General features: G+C 46.4%; 1 protein-coding gene across 1 annotated transcript in view; it reads right to left on the minus strand.

The window, feature by feature from the left end:
• LRIG2 (leucine rich repeats and immunoglobulin like domains 2) overlaps window positions 1-21,915 on the minus strand; it is a 412,722-nt gene that overhangs the window by 19,857 nt on the left and 370,950 nt on the right. Inside the window, exon 17 of the mRNA XM_078644436.1 lies at window positions 8,553-8,705. Within this exon, the coding sequence (XP_078500562.1) occupies window positions 8,553-8,705 (153 nt within the window). The remainder of the gene's footprint in view (window positions 1-8,552; window positions 8,706-21,915) is intronic.

Consider the following 21,915-nt stretch of genomic DNA (forward strand, 5'->3'; position numbering starts at 1 on the left):
TCTGGCGCAAAAACCCTCTCAATAGCCCCACTGGCCAAGAGAGCTGAAATTTCCTGGCGGAGAAGCGTCAAATGATCCTCCCACATGCGATCGAAAGATGGTGGCATGGAGGAGGAGTGGGGAGGGCAGTCTCAAATAGGAGGGATTAGCCCCTTCAGACTATTTGCAAAACCCCCCTGTCTGACATGATGGATTGCCAGTGTAAATGTAAATGTAAATGTATTTGAGCTTGTAAAGCGCACTGCTACCTGTCCGTAGGTTTCCTGGCGCTGTATAACTCTGCGGAACCCGTCCTGGCTTTCCCTGTGGGATGGTCCCTGCTGGGAGTCCCCAAGGTGGAACCAGGCATCCCCGGAATTGATGGGGCCGTTGTGGAGATTAGGCAAGCTAATGCCCAGAGTTGCCGAGTGGAACCCCTGATTAGAGTAAGTACCGAAGCGAGAATTGTCAAGTCCGCTGACCCAAGTCCACGACCCTGCCGCGTCGGGAATTGAACCCTGGTCCTGGCCGACTTCTGCTCCCGGGTCTGCCGCCTCTAACCAGTGAGCCACACTACTCCACCTAACCAGTGAGCCACACTACTCCACTGGTACTCCAGTGGAGGTGGTGATGGCGAATCCTGCCTCCCACTGGCCATTGATGGGCCTGAAACATCAGACTAGGAAGGTTTGGAGGCTGCGGCGGGGATGGGGGCGAGGGGGAGGGTGGACTGGCCCGCCCGCTAGGTGCCAGGTCCGCAGCCAAGCAGAGGCTGGGCAGCTTGTGTGAGTCGGTGGCTAGACTGGGCCAGATGTGGTTGCTTGCCCCTTCCGTAGCAACGAAAGGGACGAAAAGCAGATTGGAATGGGCGAGAAGGCACGGCGAGCCCCAAAGATCTGGCCGTAGCACGAGAATATTTAAAGCGCTGAGTCTGCTTTGTCATCAAAATGGCTACGGCCAACAGAGGGCATGTCCATCGAGGTTGACTAGACATCTACCAAAAAGCCAGATGTCCTCAAGCATGATTAGCGCCTAAGGGCTACCGACGTGGCAATCATTCTGCCCAGTGAGTCAATGGTATCCAGTTCACATCTGAATTTGGCTGCGTCTCTCCCATCCGCCACTGCTTGGGAGAGAACGGCCAGGGCCGACTCCTGGCATTGAGGCAGCACCTGCACAATCATATCTCAGATGGTATGGGAGTATCATACTAAGAGGCATGCGGTATTCACGGACCGCAGAGCCAAGCTGGAGGAAGAGAACATATGCTTCCCCAGATAATCCAGCGTCTTGAATTCCCTATCTGGAAGGGCAGAAGGGAATGCGTTCTTTGAAGAAGAGGCTTGGACCACCAATCTCTCAGGAGAAGGGTGTTGGGATAGGAACACTGGGTCACCCCGGGCTTGGGCCGATGGCGGGCAATCCACCTCTGCACAGGAGCCCCTGTGCTGGGCATGGACCAGGTGCCCAGAAGTACGTCAGGTGAGGGCTTCGTTAAACGGTAGTAGGGGTTCAGAAGTGGACGCCGCCGGTTGAAGCACCTCCGTCAGGAAGTTGGTCCTGACCGCCACCAAAAGGATCTCAAGGCCCACGACCTCAGCTGCCGAGGTCTGGATCGGCACTGGCGTCAATCCACAACCAGGCCTGGATCCGCAGGGCCCGAAGGCGTGCTAGCGGAGTTGGGCTGCCCAAAGACTAAGTGTAATGCCTTCGTAAAACTGTCGAAGTTGGGCAGGGGACGCTCCTGCTCCAGGAAATGGGAGGAGGTGAAGAGTCGTCCTTTAATCAGGCACCGGAGACGGAGCTTTTCAGTGACGACTCTCCGAATCCTGCGTCACGTTAGTCTACTGACGGGGAGAAGGTGAAGAACACACTTGTGCTCCTTCACTGCCTTCTTGTGTTTGGACTTTCCCGCAGATCTCAATGACTTGGAGTGCGACGAGAAGGGGGATCCGTGAACGGCCTCGAGCCCTTGAGGCAGAGCCGACCACCGGGCCTCAAACAACTTTTAGGACCGCTCCCACAAAGCCTTCGGGTGCATGGCCCGGCAGTCGGAGCACAACTTCGGGTCATGGTTGAGCTCCGGACAACAAACATGCGAAGTGCGGGTCCGTCACCGACATCATCTTATGACAGGGTCCGCAAGGCTTCCCTTGTGCACCAGGAGCCGATAGACTCAAAAAGAAGTCGACAAAACGTCACAAAAAAGGCTAGCCAAAAAGTGGCTATGGGGTAGCTCTTTCCGGATCTGTGCTAGGCTGACGAGTAAAAAGAACGGATGTCAGCGAGCAGTGGCGGTGTCTAAATAAGCACCGCAACGTAATCCTGGCGACCACAATGCCAGACGCTGATTTGACAGACACCACCTACCAATGCAGAAAAATGTACGGATCTAGTCTGACACCTGGGGGAAATTCTATGGTGAGGAATCTACAACGAACTGTAGATAAGTTAAGTTACGTAGATTTGTAGAGCACACTATCACTCGGGAGGTTATCTAGCGCAGGGAACGTGAGAGTCCAGCAACACCTAGGGGGTAGTGGGATAACTCAAAAAGCCAGGTCTTCAGCTTGTTGCGAAATTCAAGAAGTGAGGAGGAGGCTTTTATGTGTAGTAGCAGGTTATTCCATACTTTAGGGGTGATGTAGGAGAAGGTTTGACTGCCCGATCTCGTTTTCTGTATACGTGGCAAATGTGTGTGAGTTGGGAGTCCGAACAAGCAGAGGTGTCTAGAAGGTTTGTGAAAGCAGATGTGATTATGGAGGTATACTGGGGAAGTTTTATGTTGTGTCTTCAAAGTGTGGGTGAGGAGTTTGAATTGTGCTGGTTTGCGAATGGGGAGCCAGGAGTGATGCAAGTGTGGGCTGGGAGGTTGAGAGTGATTCTGGCCGCCGAGTTCTGAATAGTGTGCGTGTGTTCGCACGTGCATGTCAGTTTTCCGGGAGCTGATTGGGAGCAATTTGTAAATCTTCCTCAACATCAAGGGTATAGAAACATGAGGCAGTGACAGTATGGACTTGGGCAACCATGTCAAGTGTGCTGTTGATTACTATCCCAAGGTTCTTGGCATGGGTGGTTGGGATGGGTTTCATTCCTACTTCTGTTGGCCACCAGGTGGAGTCCTACTGCGATTTGCTCTTCCCTTTCAGCTTTGGACAGTTGGTCTTCATTCAGTGGGTGACTTCAGTCATGCAGGGACGGAACTTGATCTGGGTACGTCTTGTTTGTGGGGGCAGAAGAAGTTGAGTCATCGGCGTAGAAGACTTTAGTGTTCTGAGAATGACTGATGCTGGATAGTGGGGATCATGTATGCTTTGAAGAGGGTCAGGCTCAAAGAGGAGCTTTGTGGAACTTCACAGATGAGGTTGCAGGTGTTAGACTTGTAAGCTGCCAGTCTGCATGGATCCTTCAAGTCAGGAAGGAACAGATCCATCACAGTACCAGTCCTTGGATTCCGATGCGGTTTAGGCTTTGGCTGGGGTAAGGTACTGACAAATGCAACAGAAAGGTCCAGGAGGATATGAATATGACAGTTTCTGTGCTGTCATTGGGCCTGAACAGACAAAGTGGTGCAGAGGAGTAGGTGGTCGTTGAGTTATTCAGTAAGTTGTCTGTTGATTTTCTCCCATGACCTTGGCTGGCAATGGTAACAGGAACATTGGTCTGTAGTAGTAGTAGGCTAGACTTAAACGGTCAGCAGAGGGGCAAATACAAAGCAGCAGGGACATTACAAGAGTGGAATGGTGAAGGAAGGTGGCTCATTATATAATATATCAAAATTAGAAATCTCATGTAAAAAGTCCAGGGGTTCCGTTAGATGTGGACAGGAGCTTGCTAAGGCAGTCCCAAGGTGCTCTTCTAGGGCCAGCAGTTCCAAGAAAATGTACGTACAATGCTTACTCCTCTGGAGACCAAAGGGCTCTGACTACCAGCTTCTCCAGATGAGGCAACTCACCCAAGAATGGAGACATCCATCACCACTGTGGCCACAGCTGACAGAGGAAAAAAAATAGGCTCTTCTAAAGCAAATACCATTGAAGATCCTTCACTGTGTCCTGGAGGATTCAGATGATGCCTGTCTGATTGCCCCCATGCTGGAAACACTGTAAATGTAGGCAACACTGGACAGCATTCATAAGCTGCGCGTATGTATGACCCGCAACATGCAGAAAGGCAGGCAGAGAACCTTTGGGACTGAAATCCGAGCCACATCCTAAATAAAAATCATGATCATATTCCGAATGGCACTACTTGTAAACAACAAGGGTTCCCTGTTAGAGCAAATGACAATCAACCCCTAGGTCAGGGAATAAATCTGTGGAAAAAACTACCTAGGCAGTATTTCTAAAATATAAAACAATATTGTAAGGACCAACACTAGAATTGAACAGTTTCTAAGTAGTAACAAAGTTTATTACAGTCACATACAGTTTTTTCCACAGACATATTCCGAATGGCGCAAGTCTTCTGGGAAGGAGGGAGGGCTCAGAGATGTCCAGTACTTCACCTATGAACAGGAGGTATTTCAAGAACACCAAGAGCAAATTGGAGAGGTTTAATGGGTAAACGGAAGTCAAAACGAAGAGATGTGGTTGGATTCAGATGGTCTGACAACAGCTGCAGCGAACTCACCTTGAGCAGTCAAACATCCAGGAAAGGAATGGGAATAACGAGATTCCTGACCTACACAGATGTGCCACGATCATTGCTATCACCTTGCTGAAGATCCAGAGTGGGCAGGTTAGCCAAATGGGAGGACTGTACTGCATGGACCCTACCACAAATTGCAGGTACCTTGTGCAACTGCAGGATCAGTGTATGTGGAAATACATATGCTGCAAGTCGAGGAACATCCAGTCTTCCAGTTCCAGCGCCAGAAGCACTAGAGCTAGGACAGCATCTTGAATTTTTCCTTGTAAAGAAAGGAAATCAAGACCCTGAGATCCATGATCCTAAGCAGACCACCATCCTCCTTGAGAACAAAGTACCACCGGGAGTGACATCCCTGTTTAATTTCTTGCTCTGGGACCAACTCCATCACCCCTTTCTGCAGACTTGTGCTGTGATCTCCTGCTGGAGAATTTGTGTGTGTTCCTTTGATTAGGAGGAAGGAATTAGGGTAATGATGGGGAGTTTGTTAGAACAGGAGTGCATAACTGCGTTCTACAACTTCAAAAACCCATTAATTTGCTGTAATGACTTTCTAAGCCCATAGAAGGAACACCCTCCCCCCCACAGGCTGTATAAGTTCCCTCGAAGGAATACAAAGTGCCTTGCCAAGGAAATAGGAGAAAGAGGGCTGTATGGACAGTCTGCTCTTGGATTTTCCACGGCCTCTACTGATCTGGCTGCTTGACAGGCTGGGGCTGTATGGACAGTCTGCTCTTGGATTTTCCACGGCCTCTACTGATCTGGCTGCTTGACAGGCTGGGACGTTTAGAGTTGATGAAATGGTAGCCCCTTAAGTAGACACAAAGCTTGCAGTACTGCCTATGTAAGTCTAAGGAAAGGTACACCAAGTATTGAGTTGTAGCACAGCCTGTTTGAGGTGGTACAGGAGACTCAGTACCACCACCTGTGCTACCTTCCACAGAATAGGGTACACAGGAAGGAGGCACTTGGCGTTCATGGAGAGAAGAATCAAACTCCCTGGTGAGAACACATTCTTGTCATGACTTACATATTTTTAAACTCGCAGTCTAAATGTTGGCTGGCGAAAGGCAGGGCATTTTGTTTTTAACAACACAACGACTGGACTATCAGGATTTCTGTTGAAGAATGACAGGCAACTGGCTGGCTCAGTGACAGCCAGTTTGCAAAAATATGCTCTATTAGTGCTTCAATGAATTGTAGCAATTCCTCTGAAGTAACTATAGGATCTGTTAAAAGATTCTACAGCAAGATATAACTCTAGTAACTACGCAGAGGCAACCTTTGCCGAGGGTTTCCCCAAAGGGAACCATAAGTATTTTTGGAGAGTCATCCAGGCTGCTTGCATTCTGCAGGACTGGTCATCCTTGTCTGTAAAAGTAGAGAGAGCAAATTGGCTGCTGCACTGCTTTTATTGTCATATGTTATTATTTGACCGCTGTAGAATGGAGTTGGTCTTATGCACAGATTCTGGAATCTGAGCTGGATTTTACTTCATTGTCTGGGTCAATGGAGGTGCGAATGGCTGGTGTCTGGGTGCCAGTACGGCTCGAGTTACAGCCAGCCAGAGAAGTGCTGGCAATGGGACATTTGTAGACAGCTGGCCATGGGGGTGTACCAGCCGGTATCGCAGCCAGGCGTACTCGCCTCCCTCCCCGAAGAGTCACAAAAGGGTACTAGAATGGCTAAGTAAAGGCGAGGACATGTGATGGGTCTACACCACAAACTATAGGTCGGAGGAAGGATCAGAGATAAATTTGGGATCTGCATCGGAGTAAAGACCAGCACCGGACGTCAACACGGGTTCTTATACTTGAGTGATGTCCACGACCTCTGGTTCCAAGGAAAGAGAGTCCACTGAAGGAGGGAAATGGTGTAGAGACCTACCTTCGAGGGGGTAAGGCATTTTGGCATAGGGTTCTCCCGCATGAGCTACTTTATGTTTATTGATGAATTGGAGGTGGGAAATCAACCACGATTTGGATCTTCATCTGATAAAACAAATCACGCCTGGCCCAATGCTTGTTCACAGGACATGAACAGCTTCACCTTCCACATGGCCTTGGAGCGCATGAGGCCAGACTGCCTGAATGACTTGGACGCCAAGTACCAGAGGCAAACCCTTTGGGCACCTGAAATGGACTACTGTCTATGGAATTAGAGACAGGTTGAACCTTGACTTTTTAGGTAGTGACATCCTGCAAAAAAAAGTAGAAATCTATGACCTGTGTTGCACCACGAGGGTTCCAGATCTGCATCGCAGGGCAAGGACAAAAGAGACGTTATGGCAATGTGCCATTACATGGTTCCAGTGAGGTCATGCTGGGCATTATATGGCTTGAATGAGGTCATCCCCGGGCAGATGCACAGACTGAGTTGACGCCACCTGCAGGGGAGCTATCGCAAAATGGTTGGATCCAGTCTGGTGCCAGGGGCTATTCAAAAGGTGAAGATTCTGCAGCTAAAAGTATCAATCATCTGGTAAGTCCCAATGAGGTGAGTGTACTACTATAAGGGCTTTCAGTCATGTTATATTGTGTTTAGAAATGTTACTGCAAGACTACTACTTCAACAACAGGGAATGATTCCAGCATGTAAATCAATGAGAGCGCCAATATTGGAGAGCCCTCTGCATTCAGAAACTGTAATATGGGCACTGAGCTCCATTAGATAATGTCGAGAAGATTGTCCTGGGAGGTCAGGGTCAGTATCCACGTCTTATCTTGAGACTCAAGACTGCTAAATCCAAGTCTGAACAGAGGTGGCATGCCTGCAAGTTACTGAGCCATGAGTCGATCTGACAGAACAGCAGATACAGTGAACTCAATCTCCAGCTTTCCGTCTCTCACAGTATGGAAGCTTGAGGTAATATGCATCTGCCCCATTAAAAAGCATACACTTAATTAGAACTTTGAGATTATGCTTTACAATGCTTTAGATTCTGGTTAGTTTATTCCCTCTCAAAGCTGGGCTTTACGTAGGGGAGAAATGGGATTCAGAAATGGAATGACAGGGTGATTTTTATGAGAGCTACAGTTTACCCAGTAGAGGATGATACAGAGCAGATTACGCTGGTGATTTGATATCCTACATATTATTGCAAATGTATCCTATACAAATCGTATCCACATGACGCTTGAAAAATGCCCTTCTTCATGGCAAAGTAGTTACTGCTGAGAAGGTAGCTCAGTATTACACATGCATCCTATCATTGGGCAGGAAACTCAAAACTACTTGCAAACCACCACCAAAAGCATGTCCTCTTCTAGAGCCTGGTTTAGCAAACTGTTCATTCATGTGACCCAATAGCTCTTTAATGCACCAACTTCAGTGCAGTGACCCAGCTACCTCCATTTTCAAGTGCATGCAGTTCATCACAGCCTTCTCCTATCTGTCCCCTGCCACAGCAACACATCTCCATGTGTTTCTGTGGCAGGGGACAGACAGGAGACTTCTGTAAAAAACTGCATTAGCGCAGCCACCAGCTACAAAAACAAAATGGACCACAGATGATGCGATTCAACCATACCATTTAGTGCCCAATAGAAGGAATTGCCATACTAGAGGGCATTGTATTATAATACATGCAATTAGAAGAATTTGCATTACAATCAATATGTCCTATAATTTAAGAGGCTCCAGATGAAGGACTCCGGTATTAGGCATGGAGACCTTTATCAGAGCTGCATAAAAAGTGTTAGCTGCTTAGTTCCTTATTCTAGGGTGATCATTCTTTCTTGTTAGATTTGTTAATGATGTTTAAAAAAAGCAATTTTTTTTAGTTTAGCTGGAATGTGAGAGGTTACATGAGTAATATCCTCAAATGTTTCTAACTAAAACATGGAAACACATTAAATCTAATAGGAAGGAACAAAACAAACTTGCATGATTTATGATTTCATACTGTAACCACAAACACCTACTTGGAATAGGAAGCTGTCCCAGCAATTCTCTGGGCTCCCCTGGATGGAAGCTGCTTCTACTGTTGTATACTGGTCCCATGAGGCCTTGCCCAGGATGCGGGAATGGAGTGTTTATTTCTGTATCAGTTTCGCTACCTGTATCCATGTAAAGTCCTACAATAAAAAGCAGAGCAGACTTTGATTAGCAATCACAACTCTGTCAGTTGTATATAATGAAAGATCTACACAGAAAGTTTATTAATTCAGTCCACAAACTGTGTGGTATGGCAATGCAATATTTGCAATTGATAGCTGAGATTAAAAATGTTAGGAGAAACAGAAAGCAATTGAAATAATTCATTAGCCTTATGGCAAAAGCAATCTGGACCAGTGTGTATGATATTATTTTCAAGTGACTGCACTGCTGTGACCACCGTGGTTAGAACCTTTAAGCCTACATGAACGAGAAATACTAACTTTTCGATAAAAAAAAAGTAATAGAGAGCTTTCTCTAGTTAGCTATGGTTCACTTAAAGGAAGCCAAAGGAGTGAGAATATTTCCACAATTCATAAAATGTTAGTATGCATATAAATCATTTCACTTTTTAGTGTAATAATTCAAGGCTTGTCTGTTGACCAAGACATGAAGGGAACTTTCTAATGGGGTGGTATGGTTCTAGAAAATTTAAAACAACTAGTCAAACTAATGCTAACATCTGAATGACTTTCAGCCGGTAGTAAAGGGGATTAAGTAAGGTAGCAGAATACAGTGAATAGCCTCTATGTGCCTAGCTCAAGAATCCAACTCACTCTTTTAGCTTAAGCCACACTCACTAAAAAGCTTGCCGTGTTTGTGTTGCAGATGTAATTTATGCATAGGTTTGAAACTGTGCTATTATGTCAAACACACAAAAGGTGATGGGAGGAATGCTTGCAAACAGTCTGAACCACTAGAAATAATGGAGGAACATTTCCGAAAATGGTTTTGATCTTGTGAGGTCACACCAGTGAGGTATTTATGTCACTCTCCCTTTGTTAAGAAGCGAGAAACAATGAGGTTTGATGAAAATCCAAAGTGACAAGGACTTAAAAAAATTGTTGTCTTTAGGAAGCTGGCTCTGTATATACTATACCAAATTTATGTATAGTGTCCACAGAGTCCAGTGGAACCCAAAAGGTAGGCAGAGGTAAAGTAGATAGCACCTCACTCTCTATTTGTGGTAGTGTGGTCGAGCAGTAAGGCTTAATCAGAGGACAGTGTTAAGCATTTGTTGTACACACAGTCAGCAAATTAATTCACACACACAAAGACTGAACTTCAGAACAATTGGTTTAAAAATATTTTGCAGTAAATATACAGTTTTTAACACAGTTTGGATTGCAATTGTAAATGTACTTTGTTTTGGTTACAGTAGTGTTACTGATAATGCAATGCTTTTCAGAATACAGTACTTATACTTTGTATAGGACTTTTTGTAAAATGACAGGTAAGTTACTTTTGAGATTACTTTTCTCACACAGTGTGGTATACCTGGCTACTACACTGGGACATTTCGGGTAAACAGGTAAGTAAAATCGTTTTTGTTAGTTAGTACAATTTTAAAGAATTCCTTTAGGTTTTCCAACTCCACACTTAGAAACGTTTGATACATCAACAGTCAATGTTATCCTCTGGAGGAAAATAGTGTTATCGGTTTAGAGGCAAGTACTTTGTGTAGGAGTTGGTGTTCTGGGGTTAGACTCAGTGGCAGTAGGGCGGCCAGGTGCAGTGGCCTAATGTTATCCAATGGGGGATAGAGGGCCTCAAGTTGGTGGTTGCTGACGAGCAGGCCACAGGGTTGTGGGAGCAAAGCTCCTGGACTTAAGCCCAGGGCAAATGGGGGTTTAGGCCAGCACAAAAGTTGCAACCTCAGTGGCACTGGGGCGGCTGAGTGCTGTTTTGGCATCGGAAGCCCTGTAGCTTTCAAAGGGGTTTGCAAAAGAACTGCAGGTTCGGGGCCAAAGGTCTTCTGGGTGCGACCACCACTTCTAGAAATAAGTTGGTATGTTGGTAAGGCACTGTCGGTTGGGCCACCCAAGGCCGTGGGGCATCGGGTGCAGGGGTGCCTTTTAGGGTCGGATCTTCTTACCAGCTCCTGGTTGCGGTTGGGGGGACCTTCTGGTTTGAGGCTGCAGGCGTCGACTGCAGGCTTGAGGCAGGTCAGGGGTCGCTGGATATCAGGTCAGGATAGCCGGGGAGACCTTCTCTTGGTGTTGGGTCACTCGAACTCGGGCCGAGGTCGTAGGGTGCAGACTGGTGCAAACTTGCAGATCCTTGCGGAGCTGAAGTATGGTGTTTCAACAAATCCGGTGTTCACTGGAGACAGAGTCTTTGAGATTGAAGGCAGGCAGGTCCTCCGGGTTTCTCGAGATTGCGGTCTGCAGGACACGCTGGAATTTTGCTGGAGCAGGTTTGAGGTGGGGACAGGCGGGTAGGGCTGGGGCCAAGTCAGTGGGCGTCCTCCTCTAGTAAGCTTTGGCACGGCTGTTCGGTCCTACTTCTTTTCTTCTTGCAGGTTCTTGTCTGAGGAAGCAAGGTTCAGGGGTGCCCCTAAATACTAGATTTAGGGGCGTTACAGGAAGGTAAAAAAGCTGGGACCTTCCCTGGGGTGGGTACCCCCTACCTATTATGCTACCCTCCAGTGGGAGGGGGGCATAAGCCTTTCCCTGGTTGGCTGAGTCCCCCTATCTGCAAGATGGCGGGGATTGAGAGTTGTGATTCACCTCGCTTCCCCCACCTGATTGACAGAGGTGGGCACACCTCTCTTCCTCACTTGTTGTTCCAGCAGGTTCTCCCACCCAAGAGGGGGTCAGAACCAGTGGGGGCCAGTTGCTGAAAACAGCAAGTGGCCTGGGGTAGCTCACAAAGACAGCAAGCCTTTGAAGCTTCCCCTTCATGGACCCTGCCCATCCTGGGGAGGAGGCTTGGCACCTCGTCCCAGGATGTGTACTGTTTCAGGCCCCCGAGAGCAGCAGGCTCTCGACCCAGGGTTCCAAAAACATGTCTGGTGGTGGCAGCTGAAGGCAGCCACTCAGCCTGGATACTAGTCCTTTTTCAGGGGGCATCTCTAAGATGCCCTCTGTGTGCATTTTTCATTTAATCTCACACTGGCATCAGTGTGTATTTAATGTGCTGAGAAGTTTGATACTTGCACCTGTACCCTCATGCACCTGCAGCCTCACCACTGGTATAGTGCACCCAGCCAGAGGGATGTGTGCCTTGACGACTTTTCACTTTGTTCTGCACCAAGATGCGCAGCCTGTAAAGGCAGTGTGTGAGTGTAAAGGGAAGGGTGTAAGGGTGGCACAATAAGTGCTGCAGCCCTTAGAGGTCTTCCCTGGTCACAGTGCCCTGGGTACCTGTGGTACCATTTACCAGGAGCTCACCTGTGGCCAGAGATGCCAATTGGGTTTTATTTTTAATGCAGGTTTAGGGAAAGAACATAGGCCCTGGGCACCTAACTGGCAGGAGCACAGGGCACACTCAGTCAAAACACATCAGCAGTTCAGCAAAAAGTGGGGGGCACCATGCAGAAAGAGGGCGCTTTCTCACATTCTCCAACTGAGTGAGTGTACACCCTTATAAAGTACTACCCTGTTGAGTCAAACGTTTCTTCAAATGTGATCCATCACAATCAAGAAGATTCTTCACTTTTGGAATATCCCAGGTGCCAGAATGTATCTGAAAAATTCTGTCAGCAATGACTACTGTTTTCATAGAGGTGGAACTGGGTGGCTCAGCCACAGTATCATACCAGCCTAGATGAGACGGTGTAGGACCACATATAAGGGTCACCCCTGAGAGCTGATCAATTACATAATCTTTCTCCTTCCGCGCATTCAGACTCAGAAGGGACCTTTGTCCCTCAGCCATTTACCACTAAGTAGAGAGCTTGCATGTGTGAGGATCTCCCCACAGAAACCAAGGAAGGTGGGGATTTACATTTGTAGATTTGTGAATACATATTTTTGTAGTAAGTAGTAGTACAGTAGTGCTATTTTGAGTACTACAAAATGCAGTTTAAGGATGAGGCAGACTGTGTTTGAGGCTGTAACGCTGCTGAAAATAGCTATTTTCACTCCACCTTGTCTTTCTTTAAATTCTATTCTTTCTTTCCTCTTCTTCAGCCTAGGCAGCAGGCTTTGCATTTGTTCTGTACAGCTAATGTAATAAGAGCCCTCAAAAGCTGAATAAGCTCAATGCACTTTATTGACATGAAACAGAGTTGTAAATGAAAGATGATATGCTAGGTATTGGCCCCAGTTTTAGTAAGTGTTCAACCAAGGCACCCATTGCTAGGATACCAGCCCTAAAGGTAAAATGCAGGGATGTGGAATTCCTATAGCCCGACGCCCGGGACACATTGTTTGGGGTCAAGGGCAACAAATTTTAATGTGTATGTTGTCCTTGGGACAAGTAGGCCCAACTCCCAACAGTACAAACCCTTTGGCTGCCAGTTTATAGTACTACATTAAGGATCAGGGAAAGGCATTGCCTGCAGTTCAGGTAATATTTGTGCTCATGTGTTAATGCTGTTCAAACTTGTATTTATGTTTCATAAACGCAAAGGCTTTATTATTAGGGCAAGTGCTCTAAGTAAAAGTTGGAAGCTCAGACTGCACTGCTAAGTGGTTAGTGTAAAAAAACGTGTACACACGTTTTCAATGTTTAGCAATAAGAGGCTATGTATAATGCTCCTAGAATGCTCTCTGATTAGATGCAAATATTTGCAGAAGCTTGAAAGCAAGATTGAAGATTCTTTGCTTTCAAAATAAAAAGTTAACAAAAAAATGCAAAAACATTTTGCTAAATTACTGAATTTAGGTACCAATTCTTTGCAACATCATTTAGTAAAATGTGTTGATGTGCGCTAGTATTTCTCTATATTCATAATGGAAAATCAGTGTAACCAGTTTTAATAAGATTATGGGAAACAAAAATAAACAAGCATTGGTAAAGCCAGTAGGTCAGAAAAGTGTTTACAAGTTTACGTGCCCTCCAACCACTTTTTTTCCCAACTCTGGAAGAAGTTTTATGTCTGCCATGGTCAGGAGTAAATGTCTACCCTTTCTGAAGTACAGGAAAAAATTAGAGAATAGTTGGTGAAAACCCTTAAAACATGCAACTTAGTGGGTTTGCACAAACACAAAAGGGCATTCCAACCCTGGAACTCTTGCTTGCCATTACCTTCAGCCCCAGTATGTAGATCTGTGGCAACAAAAGGGAATTGCTAGTATTGAAACCCTACTATGGAAGCAGCCCTGTCCTAATCAGAGAGGCTATTTTAGAGCTCTTATATAATGAGATTGCTGTCATAACTTGTCGCCCCATTACATGGCACAAAAGTGACAAGTGGATTTTGGCAATGGACAAGTAGATTTATCAAGCAACCTGCCCCATGGACAAGTAGATATTTTATTAAATTCCACACCCCTGAAAATGTAGCAGTTGCTAGTAACCTTTGGAAAGTTGAAAGCACTGGGGTGAACAAATATTTTACCCCACAGTAGTGTATAACTTTTCCAGTACAATAATTGAGGAAAAAGGCACCAAAGGCCCTTTCGACGATGTAGCACAATCAGGCTGGGTCCTTCTCTGTGGCTGGTCACGAACCGTGAATAGTAGCTTTACTATGGAATAATGACCCATGGTTTATTCTGCACAGTCCAAAAATATAGGTCAAAGACTAGAGTAGAAGCCTGCTATGAGAGGTGAGGGTACCTAGCTTGTTGGACTCCTGAGAGCTGAAGCCTCCTGAAACTAAGGTTTCTCATTGAATGTAAGAATATTTTTAAATGCAGTCAGCTCATTGGATCACTGAGGAGCAAAGAAGTTCATTGTTATCTGAACATACACTTAGACTTTACCGGTCTGTCTGCTATGCTTTCCCCATCTACGTACAAAACTGGTAAGAGTGCATTTTGCCGTGAACAACTTGGCTTTACTGAGACCTCACCATCCAGTATTTTATGGGTCCAAATGAGATCCATTGCTCCAAATAATTATAGTGTTAAAAGGAGACTGACACATGTTGGAAGTCTTCCTCCCAATGTTCATGGAGGTAAAGTGTGCAAAGAAATAGGAACGCCATTAGTTCGATCAGAAAACAAAGGGAATGTATTCTACAAACATCTGCCCGCAGAAAAGACACCTATGAAGGAAAATGCTACTTACCAGTATGCATCTGTTCTTGGCATGTAGGGCTGCAGAACCACACACTTTTGCATTAGATTGATTAGATTTGCTCTAGTGCTGCCGAGCCTGCAGCCTATTTAGACCGCGCTTTCATCTCCCTGCCTCATAGACATATGCGGCGACCCAGGCTGCGGCGGTGTGTTGTTGTGGCCTAAAGTAAAAATTGTATGTGAGTGCTGACCTTAAGAGCACGCATTGAAACCTTTTTAAAAACTGTTAATGCTGATTTTATGAGCACGTCCTGAAACCTTTTAAAAATTGTATTTTTCTCTGCTTGCACCTACCTGCACTTTCTTGCCCTCGTGACCCCGTTCCGCCCCGGCTTCTGTGCCGTTTGTGCGGAGGGTCAGCTCGAGGAGCGGTACTTCTTGCCTCGTGGCACCACTTCCGCCCTGCACGAACCTTTGCAGGTTAGCGCTCTAGTACTCCCTCACCCCACTACTTAATGGCAGTATGGAGGCAGCGCAGCGGACGAGCGCAGCGGGAGCGCCGAAGTCGCGCACAAGTCAAGCCCGTCTGCGCCCGTCCGCGGCCGACCAGGCCCAGGGCCCAGTCGTAATGCCCATTTTTATTCCTACTCCTTCTCTGACCTTCTGAGGCTTCATCTCCCTGCCTCATAGACATATGCGGCGACCCAGGCTGCGGCGGTGTGTTGTTGTGGCCTAAAGTAAAAATTGTATGTGAGTGCTGACCTTAAGAGCACGCATTGAAACCTTTTTAAAAACTGTTAATGCTGATTTTATGAGCACGTCCTGAAACCTTTTAAAAATTGTATTTTTCTCTGCTTGCACCTACCTGCACTTTCTTGCCCTCGTGACCCCGTTCCGCCCCGGCTTCTGTGCCGTTTGTGCGGAGGGTCAGCTCGAGGAGCGGTACTTCTTGCCTCGTGGCACCACTTCCGCCCTGCACGAACCTTTGCAGGTTAGCGCTCTAGTACTCCCTCACCCCACTACTTAATGGCAGTATGGAGGCAGCGCAGCGGACGAGCGCAGCGGGAGCGCCGACTTCGCGCCGAAGTCGCGCACAAGTCAAGCCCGTCTGCGCCCGTCCGCGGCCGACCAGGCCCAGGGCCCAGTCGTAATGCCCATTTTTATTCCTACTCCTTCTCTGACCTTCTGAGGCTTAACACATCAGGACCTATCCCTACCCGCGCCGTCAACGCGGCCCAGACATGTGGCATTCTCATTCCTTCCGCCTTTTCGGCACTGGCCCCTCTCCACGATTCGTCCCCCTCTGTCCCACAAATCTCCATCTCTTTGTCAATCTTCTATCTTAACACCCGTTCCCTTATTCGCCATCAGCTTGAGGTGTTTCAATTATTGATTCAAAGCTCTATTGATATTCTCCTCCTGGCAGAGACCTGGATCACTGAAGATTCCGCCCCTGATATTCTCGCTGCTATCCCTCCGGGATACTATATTATGCACAGCAACCGGCCTGCTGGGAAGACTGGTGGCGGAGTGGCGGCTATTATCCGCTCTGAACATGTTTTCTCTGAGATCTCGGTAAACTCCATTCCGAAAACTGAACTATTGGCACTAAAATTCACCTCCCCTAAATCTTCCTTTGTTTGTGTCCTTGTATACCGACCCCCAGATTCTATGCCTCTCTTTCCCCAACTCTTCTGCGACGCAATCGCTCATTTAGCAATTAACCACGCTAATATCGTGGTAATTGGAGATTTTAATTACTGGCCAGCTGATGCCCATGAAAATCATTCGTCGGTGGAATTCACAGACCTTCTCACAGGCATGAATCTTACCCAACACATTCACACCCCCACCCATCTGAAAGGTCATATTCTTGACCAAGTTTGGACCTCTAACCTCGATATATCACCTCCTTCCGTTTTCCCTTGCTCCTGGTCTGATCACTATTTCATTTCCTTCCACTTACATTTGCACACCCTCTGTCCCCCTCCCCGTCCCACCAACATTATGGCTCGTAATTGGAAAAGGGCCAACTTGCCTGACTTTCTTGACTCACTGATCTCTACCGCACCCCTGTCGTCGACCTCATTAGAGCATCAGGCTAACAATCTTGATGAATGGCTGCAACAGGCTAGTGATGAAGTTGCCCCTCTAAAAAAAATTAAAACTAAGCGCCCCCATGACGCCCAACGTTGGTTCACGGACCAACTTAAAGCCGAAAAACTCGCACTGCGACAATCTGAACGCCGTTGGCGTCGCCATTACGACCCTCTGCTTAAATTAGCCTACATCGAGGCCTTGAAATCCTACAAACGATTAATCTTGGATGCCAAGACGGCATACTTTTCTCAAAAAATGTTGAACTCCAATAATAAAACTAAGGATATTTTTTCAATTGCAAATGAGCTCTCCATGCCAGATAGAGTCACCCTTCAACCGCAGCCGACTCAAACCCTCTGCGATTCACTCAATTCTTATTTTACAGATAAAATAATCACAATAAAAAATAATATTCCATCTCCGGCTTCCCCCACTTCTCCTTTTCTCCCCCCCACAAATACCAATATCCTTTCAGAGTTCCCTCCTATATCCTTAGAAGAGTTCACTAAGCTTCTTCATAAAGTCAGTTCGGGCTCCCCCAACGACTGCTGCCCCCCGCAGGTCTTAAAAGAAGCCTTCCTTGCTTGCCCAGGTCCCCCTTTGGCACTACTCAACAATTCCCTTGCCACCGGGAAGGTTCCATCTTCTTTTAAGCAAGCTGCAGTTTTACCTATATTAAAGAAATCTTCCGCAGACCCTTCAACACTCAGCAACTACAGACCCATCTCTCTCCTACCTTACTTAGGAAAGATCCTGGAGACCTTTGTTACCCGCTGCTTGAGCTCTTTTATAGAGCAATCTTCCTTCTTAGACCCCCAACAAGCAGGATTTAGACCCCTCCACTCCACCGAGGCGGTCATTGTAGCTGTCATGGACACCCTCAGGAAAGGTGCGGATAAAAACACTCCTCAAGCCCTTGTCCTATTAGACCTCTCGGCAGCTTTCGACACGGTCGATCATACTCTTTTGATCGACCGTGTCCACAACGCTGGCATTCAGGGAGTGGCCCTTGACTGGCTCAGATCTTTTCTCCATCAACGCTCTCAGTCCGTTCACCTATCCTCCTTCTCCGCTTCTTACACTTCCCTTCCTTGCGGAGTTCCACAGGGCTCAGCACTTTCTCCTCTTCTTTTTAATTTGTACCTCCAACCTTTATTAGCTTCCCTCCGTAATTCCCCGGTCACAATTATTAATTACGCCGATGACCTTCAGTTAATTTTCCCTATAGATTCCCTCCCTTCTTCCCGCACTAATTTTCAGACCACCATGATGACCATTGCGGAGTGGATGCACCACAGCCACTTACAGCTGAACCCCACAAAAACTGAGCTTGTCCTGGTAGGAGGCCCCAATCATCCCTGGAACTCCACGTTTTGGCCAACTTCTTTGGGGCCAGCACCCTCTCCCGTGAGCTCAGTCAAAAGCCTGGGGGTGATTATTTCTGAGGACCTATCAATGCGACCCCAGATCAACGCGGTCACATCTGCCTGTTTTTTCCACCTCAGGCGGATCCGCAAGATCAGTAGGTATTTCAGTAAAGAAGCCCTGACCCAAGTTGTCATTGCGCTCATCACCTCCAGGCTCGATTACGCCAATATTCTTTATGCGGGGATTCCTGCTTGCCACCTTCAACGGCTGCAGTTGGTGCAGAATCAGGCCGCCCGCCTGATTTTCCACCAGCCTAAGCACCAACATGTCACTCCCCTCCTTCGTAGCCTACATTGGCTCCCGGTCTCCAAACGCTGCACCTTTAAACTGGCATGTACCACCTTCAAAGCCCTATCAGATGCAGCGCCCGTTTTAATTTCTTCGGTTCTGTCCCGTCATATCCCTACGAGAGCCCTTCGCTCAGCCTCACTAAACCTCCTCGTGGTTCCTAGATTTAAAAGGAAAAAGCACGGTGGTCTGAGCTTCTCCGTCCTGGCCCCCTCCACTTGGAACTCCCTTCCCCTTCCCCTTCGTATCTGTTCAAAGCTAGACTGCTTTCGCAGACTTCTAAAAACTCTGCTCTTCCAAGCTGCATTTGACTAAACCTCCTGCTTCCGGTCCACGCCATTTGTCTATCAGCGCCAAGAAACCAATGGTGATAGAGCGCGTTACAAATGTTTTTTTAATAATCACCATCCGGTGGTGGTCCCGGATGATTACACTTTGTTGATGTCTTGGAAGAGTCTTTGTCTGCTGGGTGACTCCTCCCTAAGACCATAGTGTGCATGGTCATCGACTCCATCCTCAGACTGTTTACGCCACTGGGGCAAATGGTGGAGTTGTATTGTTACAGCCAAGTATGACCATGTATTGTGTATCTAAATAAGATAATACTGGAACAGATACAGGTAGCCGGGAGGCGGGTGGGCGTGTGTGGTTCTGCAGCCCTACATGCCAAGAACAGATGCATATGGTAAGTAGCATTTTCCGTTCAAGGCATATGGGCTGCAGACCACACACTTTTGCATAGATTGCACAGCAGTTTCTCCCTTAGCGGCGGTCACCCACATCTGTTGCAGTAGTTTGAAATAATGTCTTTAGTACAGCCTGGCCTACACTTGCTTGCTGTTTTGCTTCCACATCTACACAACAGTGTTTTGTAAATGTGTGTGTAGTAGACCATGTAGCTGCTTTACAGATATCATCTAATGGTATGTTTCCTAAGAATGCCATAGATGCTCCTATCTTACGGGTAGAATGAGCCCTAGGAGGAATGGTTAAAGTACATTTAACAATCCACCTGGCAATGCCCGATTTTGAAATCGGATTGCCTTTATGTGGAGGTGAAAAGGACACACAAACATTTGTTTAGTTTTACGAAAAGGTTTTGTCCTATCTATGTAGTATAGAACCGCTCTTTTCACGTCTAGTGTGTGAAGAGCTCTTTCTGCAACTGTTTGTGGAAGTGGAAAAAATACTGGCAACTCAATGGATTGGTTGAGATGGAATGGTGAAATGACCTATGGCAGAAATTTTGGGTTTGTTTTGAGATCCAGTTTATTATGATGAAGTTGTAAAAATGGTTCTTGAATTGTTAATGCCTGTATCTCACTCACTCTTCGTAGTGATGTAACTGCCACTAAAAAGGCAACTTTCCATGCAAGAAACTGTAACTCACACTTATGCAATGGTTCAAATGGTGGACCCATACGTCTTGTGAGAACAATATTTAAATTCCAGACTGGAGAAGGTGGTATTCTTGGAGGAATTATTCGTTTAAATCCTTCCATAAACACTTTGATTGCAGGTACTCTAAACAATGATAAATGTTGTCTGTTTTGGGGATATGCCGCTATAGCCGCTAGATGTAACCTAATTGAAGAGTATGCTAAATTAGATCTTTGCAGATGTAATAGATAGCATATGATGTTTTGTATTGAAACATCCAGGGGGTTAACGTTATTTGTACAATATACAACAAATATTTTCCATTTTGCCGCATAACATGCTCTAGTGGTAGGACGTCTTGCCTCTTTAATGACATCAATGCAATCAGGAGGTAAATTTAGATATCCAAACTCTAAGACTTCAGGAGCCAAATCGCTAGATTGAGCTGCATTGGGTCTGGATGCATAATCTCTCCATGGTTCTGTGTTAGTAGATGTGGAGAGAGTTTTAGTTTGTGGTGTGGTACTACAGCGAGCTGCAGTAGCGCTGTGTAACATGGCTGTCTCACCCACGTTGGTGCTATTAGAATCAATGTGGGAGAATGTTGTCTTAGTTTGCGTACCACTAATGGAATTAGTGGGAGAGGTGGAAAAGCGTACGCAAATTTGTTTGACCAGTTCATCCATACCGCATTGCCTTTTGATAATGGGTGTGGGTACCTGGCGGCGAAGCTTAGGCATTTGGAGTTGCTTTGTGTGGCAAACAGATCTATCTCTAGTTGTCCCCACATTTGAAAGAATGGCAGAAGAACTTGAGGATGAAGCTCCCATTCTTGTATCTGTTGTCTGACGACTTAACAGATCTGCCAATTGATTGTGAACTCCTGGTAGATGGTCTGCTAACAGAAAAATGTTTTGAGGAATGGCCCATCTCCAAATGCTCTGCGCCAGCTGGGAGAGCTGTAGGGAGTGTGTTCCTCCTTGCTTCTGAATGTAATACATTGCTGTCATATTGTCCGTCCGGACTAGTACAGTTTTGTTTGATATGTAATGTTGAAAAGATTTTAGAGCTCTAAAGATTGCTAGTAACTCCAGATAATTTATGTGAAGTACTCTTGGTTTCATTGTCCATATTCCTTGTACTGTGTGACTTTGTAAGTGCGCTTCCCATCCCGTGAGAGATGCGTCTGTGGTCAGTATTATTTGTGGAACTGGCTCTATAAACGGCCGGCCCTTGGAAAGGTTTTTGGTGTTCCACCATTGCAGAGAGCGATGCGTCCGGTCGTCTACCACCACCAGATCTGTTACCTCTTGTTGAGCCTGATTCCACTGACCCGCTAAGCATTCTTGTATTGGGCGCATTTGTAGCCTTGCGTATGGCACAATGAAAATGCAAGATGCCATCATTCCTATTAGCTGCATGAACACTCAAGCTTGTAGTGAGTGTTGTGCTTGGAATTTTTGTATGAGATTCTACATAGCATGTATTCTTATTAAGTTGGGATACGCTACTGCCTTGGAGGTATCTATTGTGGCCCCTAGATACTGCTGTGATAGGGACGGTTGTAGATGTGACTTGTTTTGATTTACTGTAAACCCCAACTTGTGCAGCAGACAGACTGTTTGATGCATGTGCTGTACACATTGGTTGTATGACTTGGATTTTATTAGCCAGTCTAAATATGGGAATACATGAATGTTGTCCCTTCTTAAGTATGCTTCTACTTCCGCTAAACACTTTGTGAATAGTGGAGGTGCTGTTGTTACTCCAAAGGGTAGCACCTTGAATTGGTAGTGCTGACCTTCTAGCACAAATCTTAGGTACTTTCTGTGAGACTGATGAATGGGAATGTGGAAATAGGCGTCCTTAAGGTCTAATGTGGCAAGGAAGTCCCCTTTTTCTAGTAACGGTAGAACTTGTTGTAATGTGACCATATGAAAGTGGTCTGAATGTATGTACTGGTTTAGGGGTCTTAGATCTAGAATTGGTCTGAGAGACCCGTCCTTCTTGGGTATGAGAAAAT

Source organism: Lissotriton helveticus, chromosome 5_1 (genome assembly GCF_964261635.1).
Source record: "Lissotriton helveticus chromosome 5_1, aLisHel1.1, whole genome shotgun sequence".
Classification (NCBI taxonomy): Eukaryota; Metazoa; Chordata; class Amphibia; order Caudata; family Salamandridae; genus Lissotriton; species Lissotriton helveticus.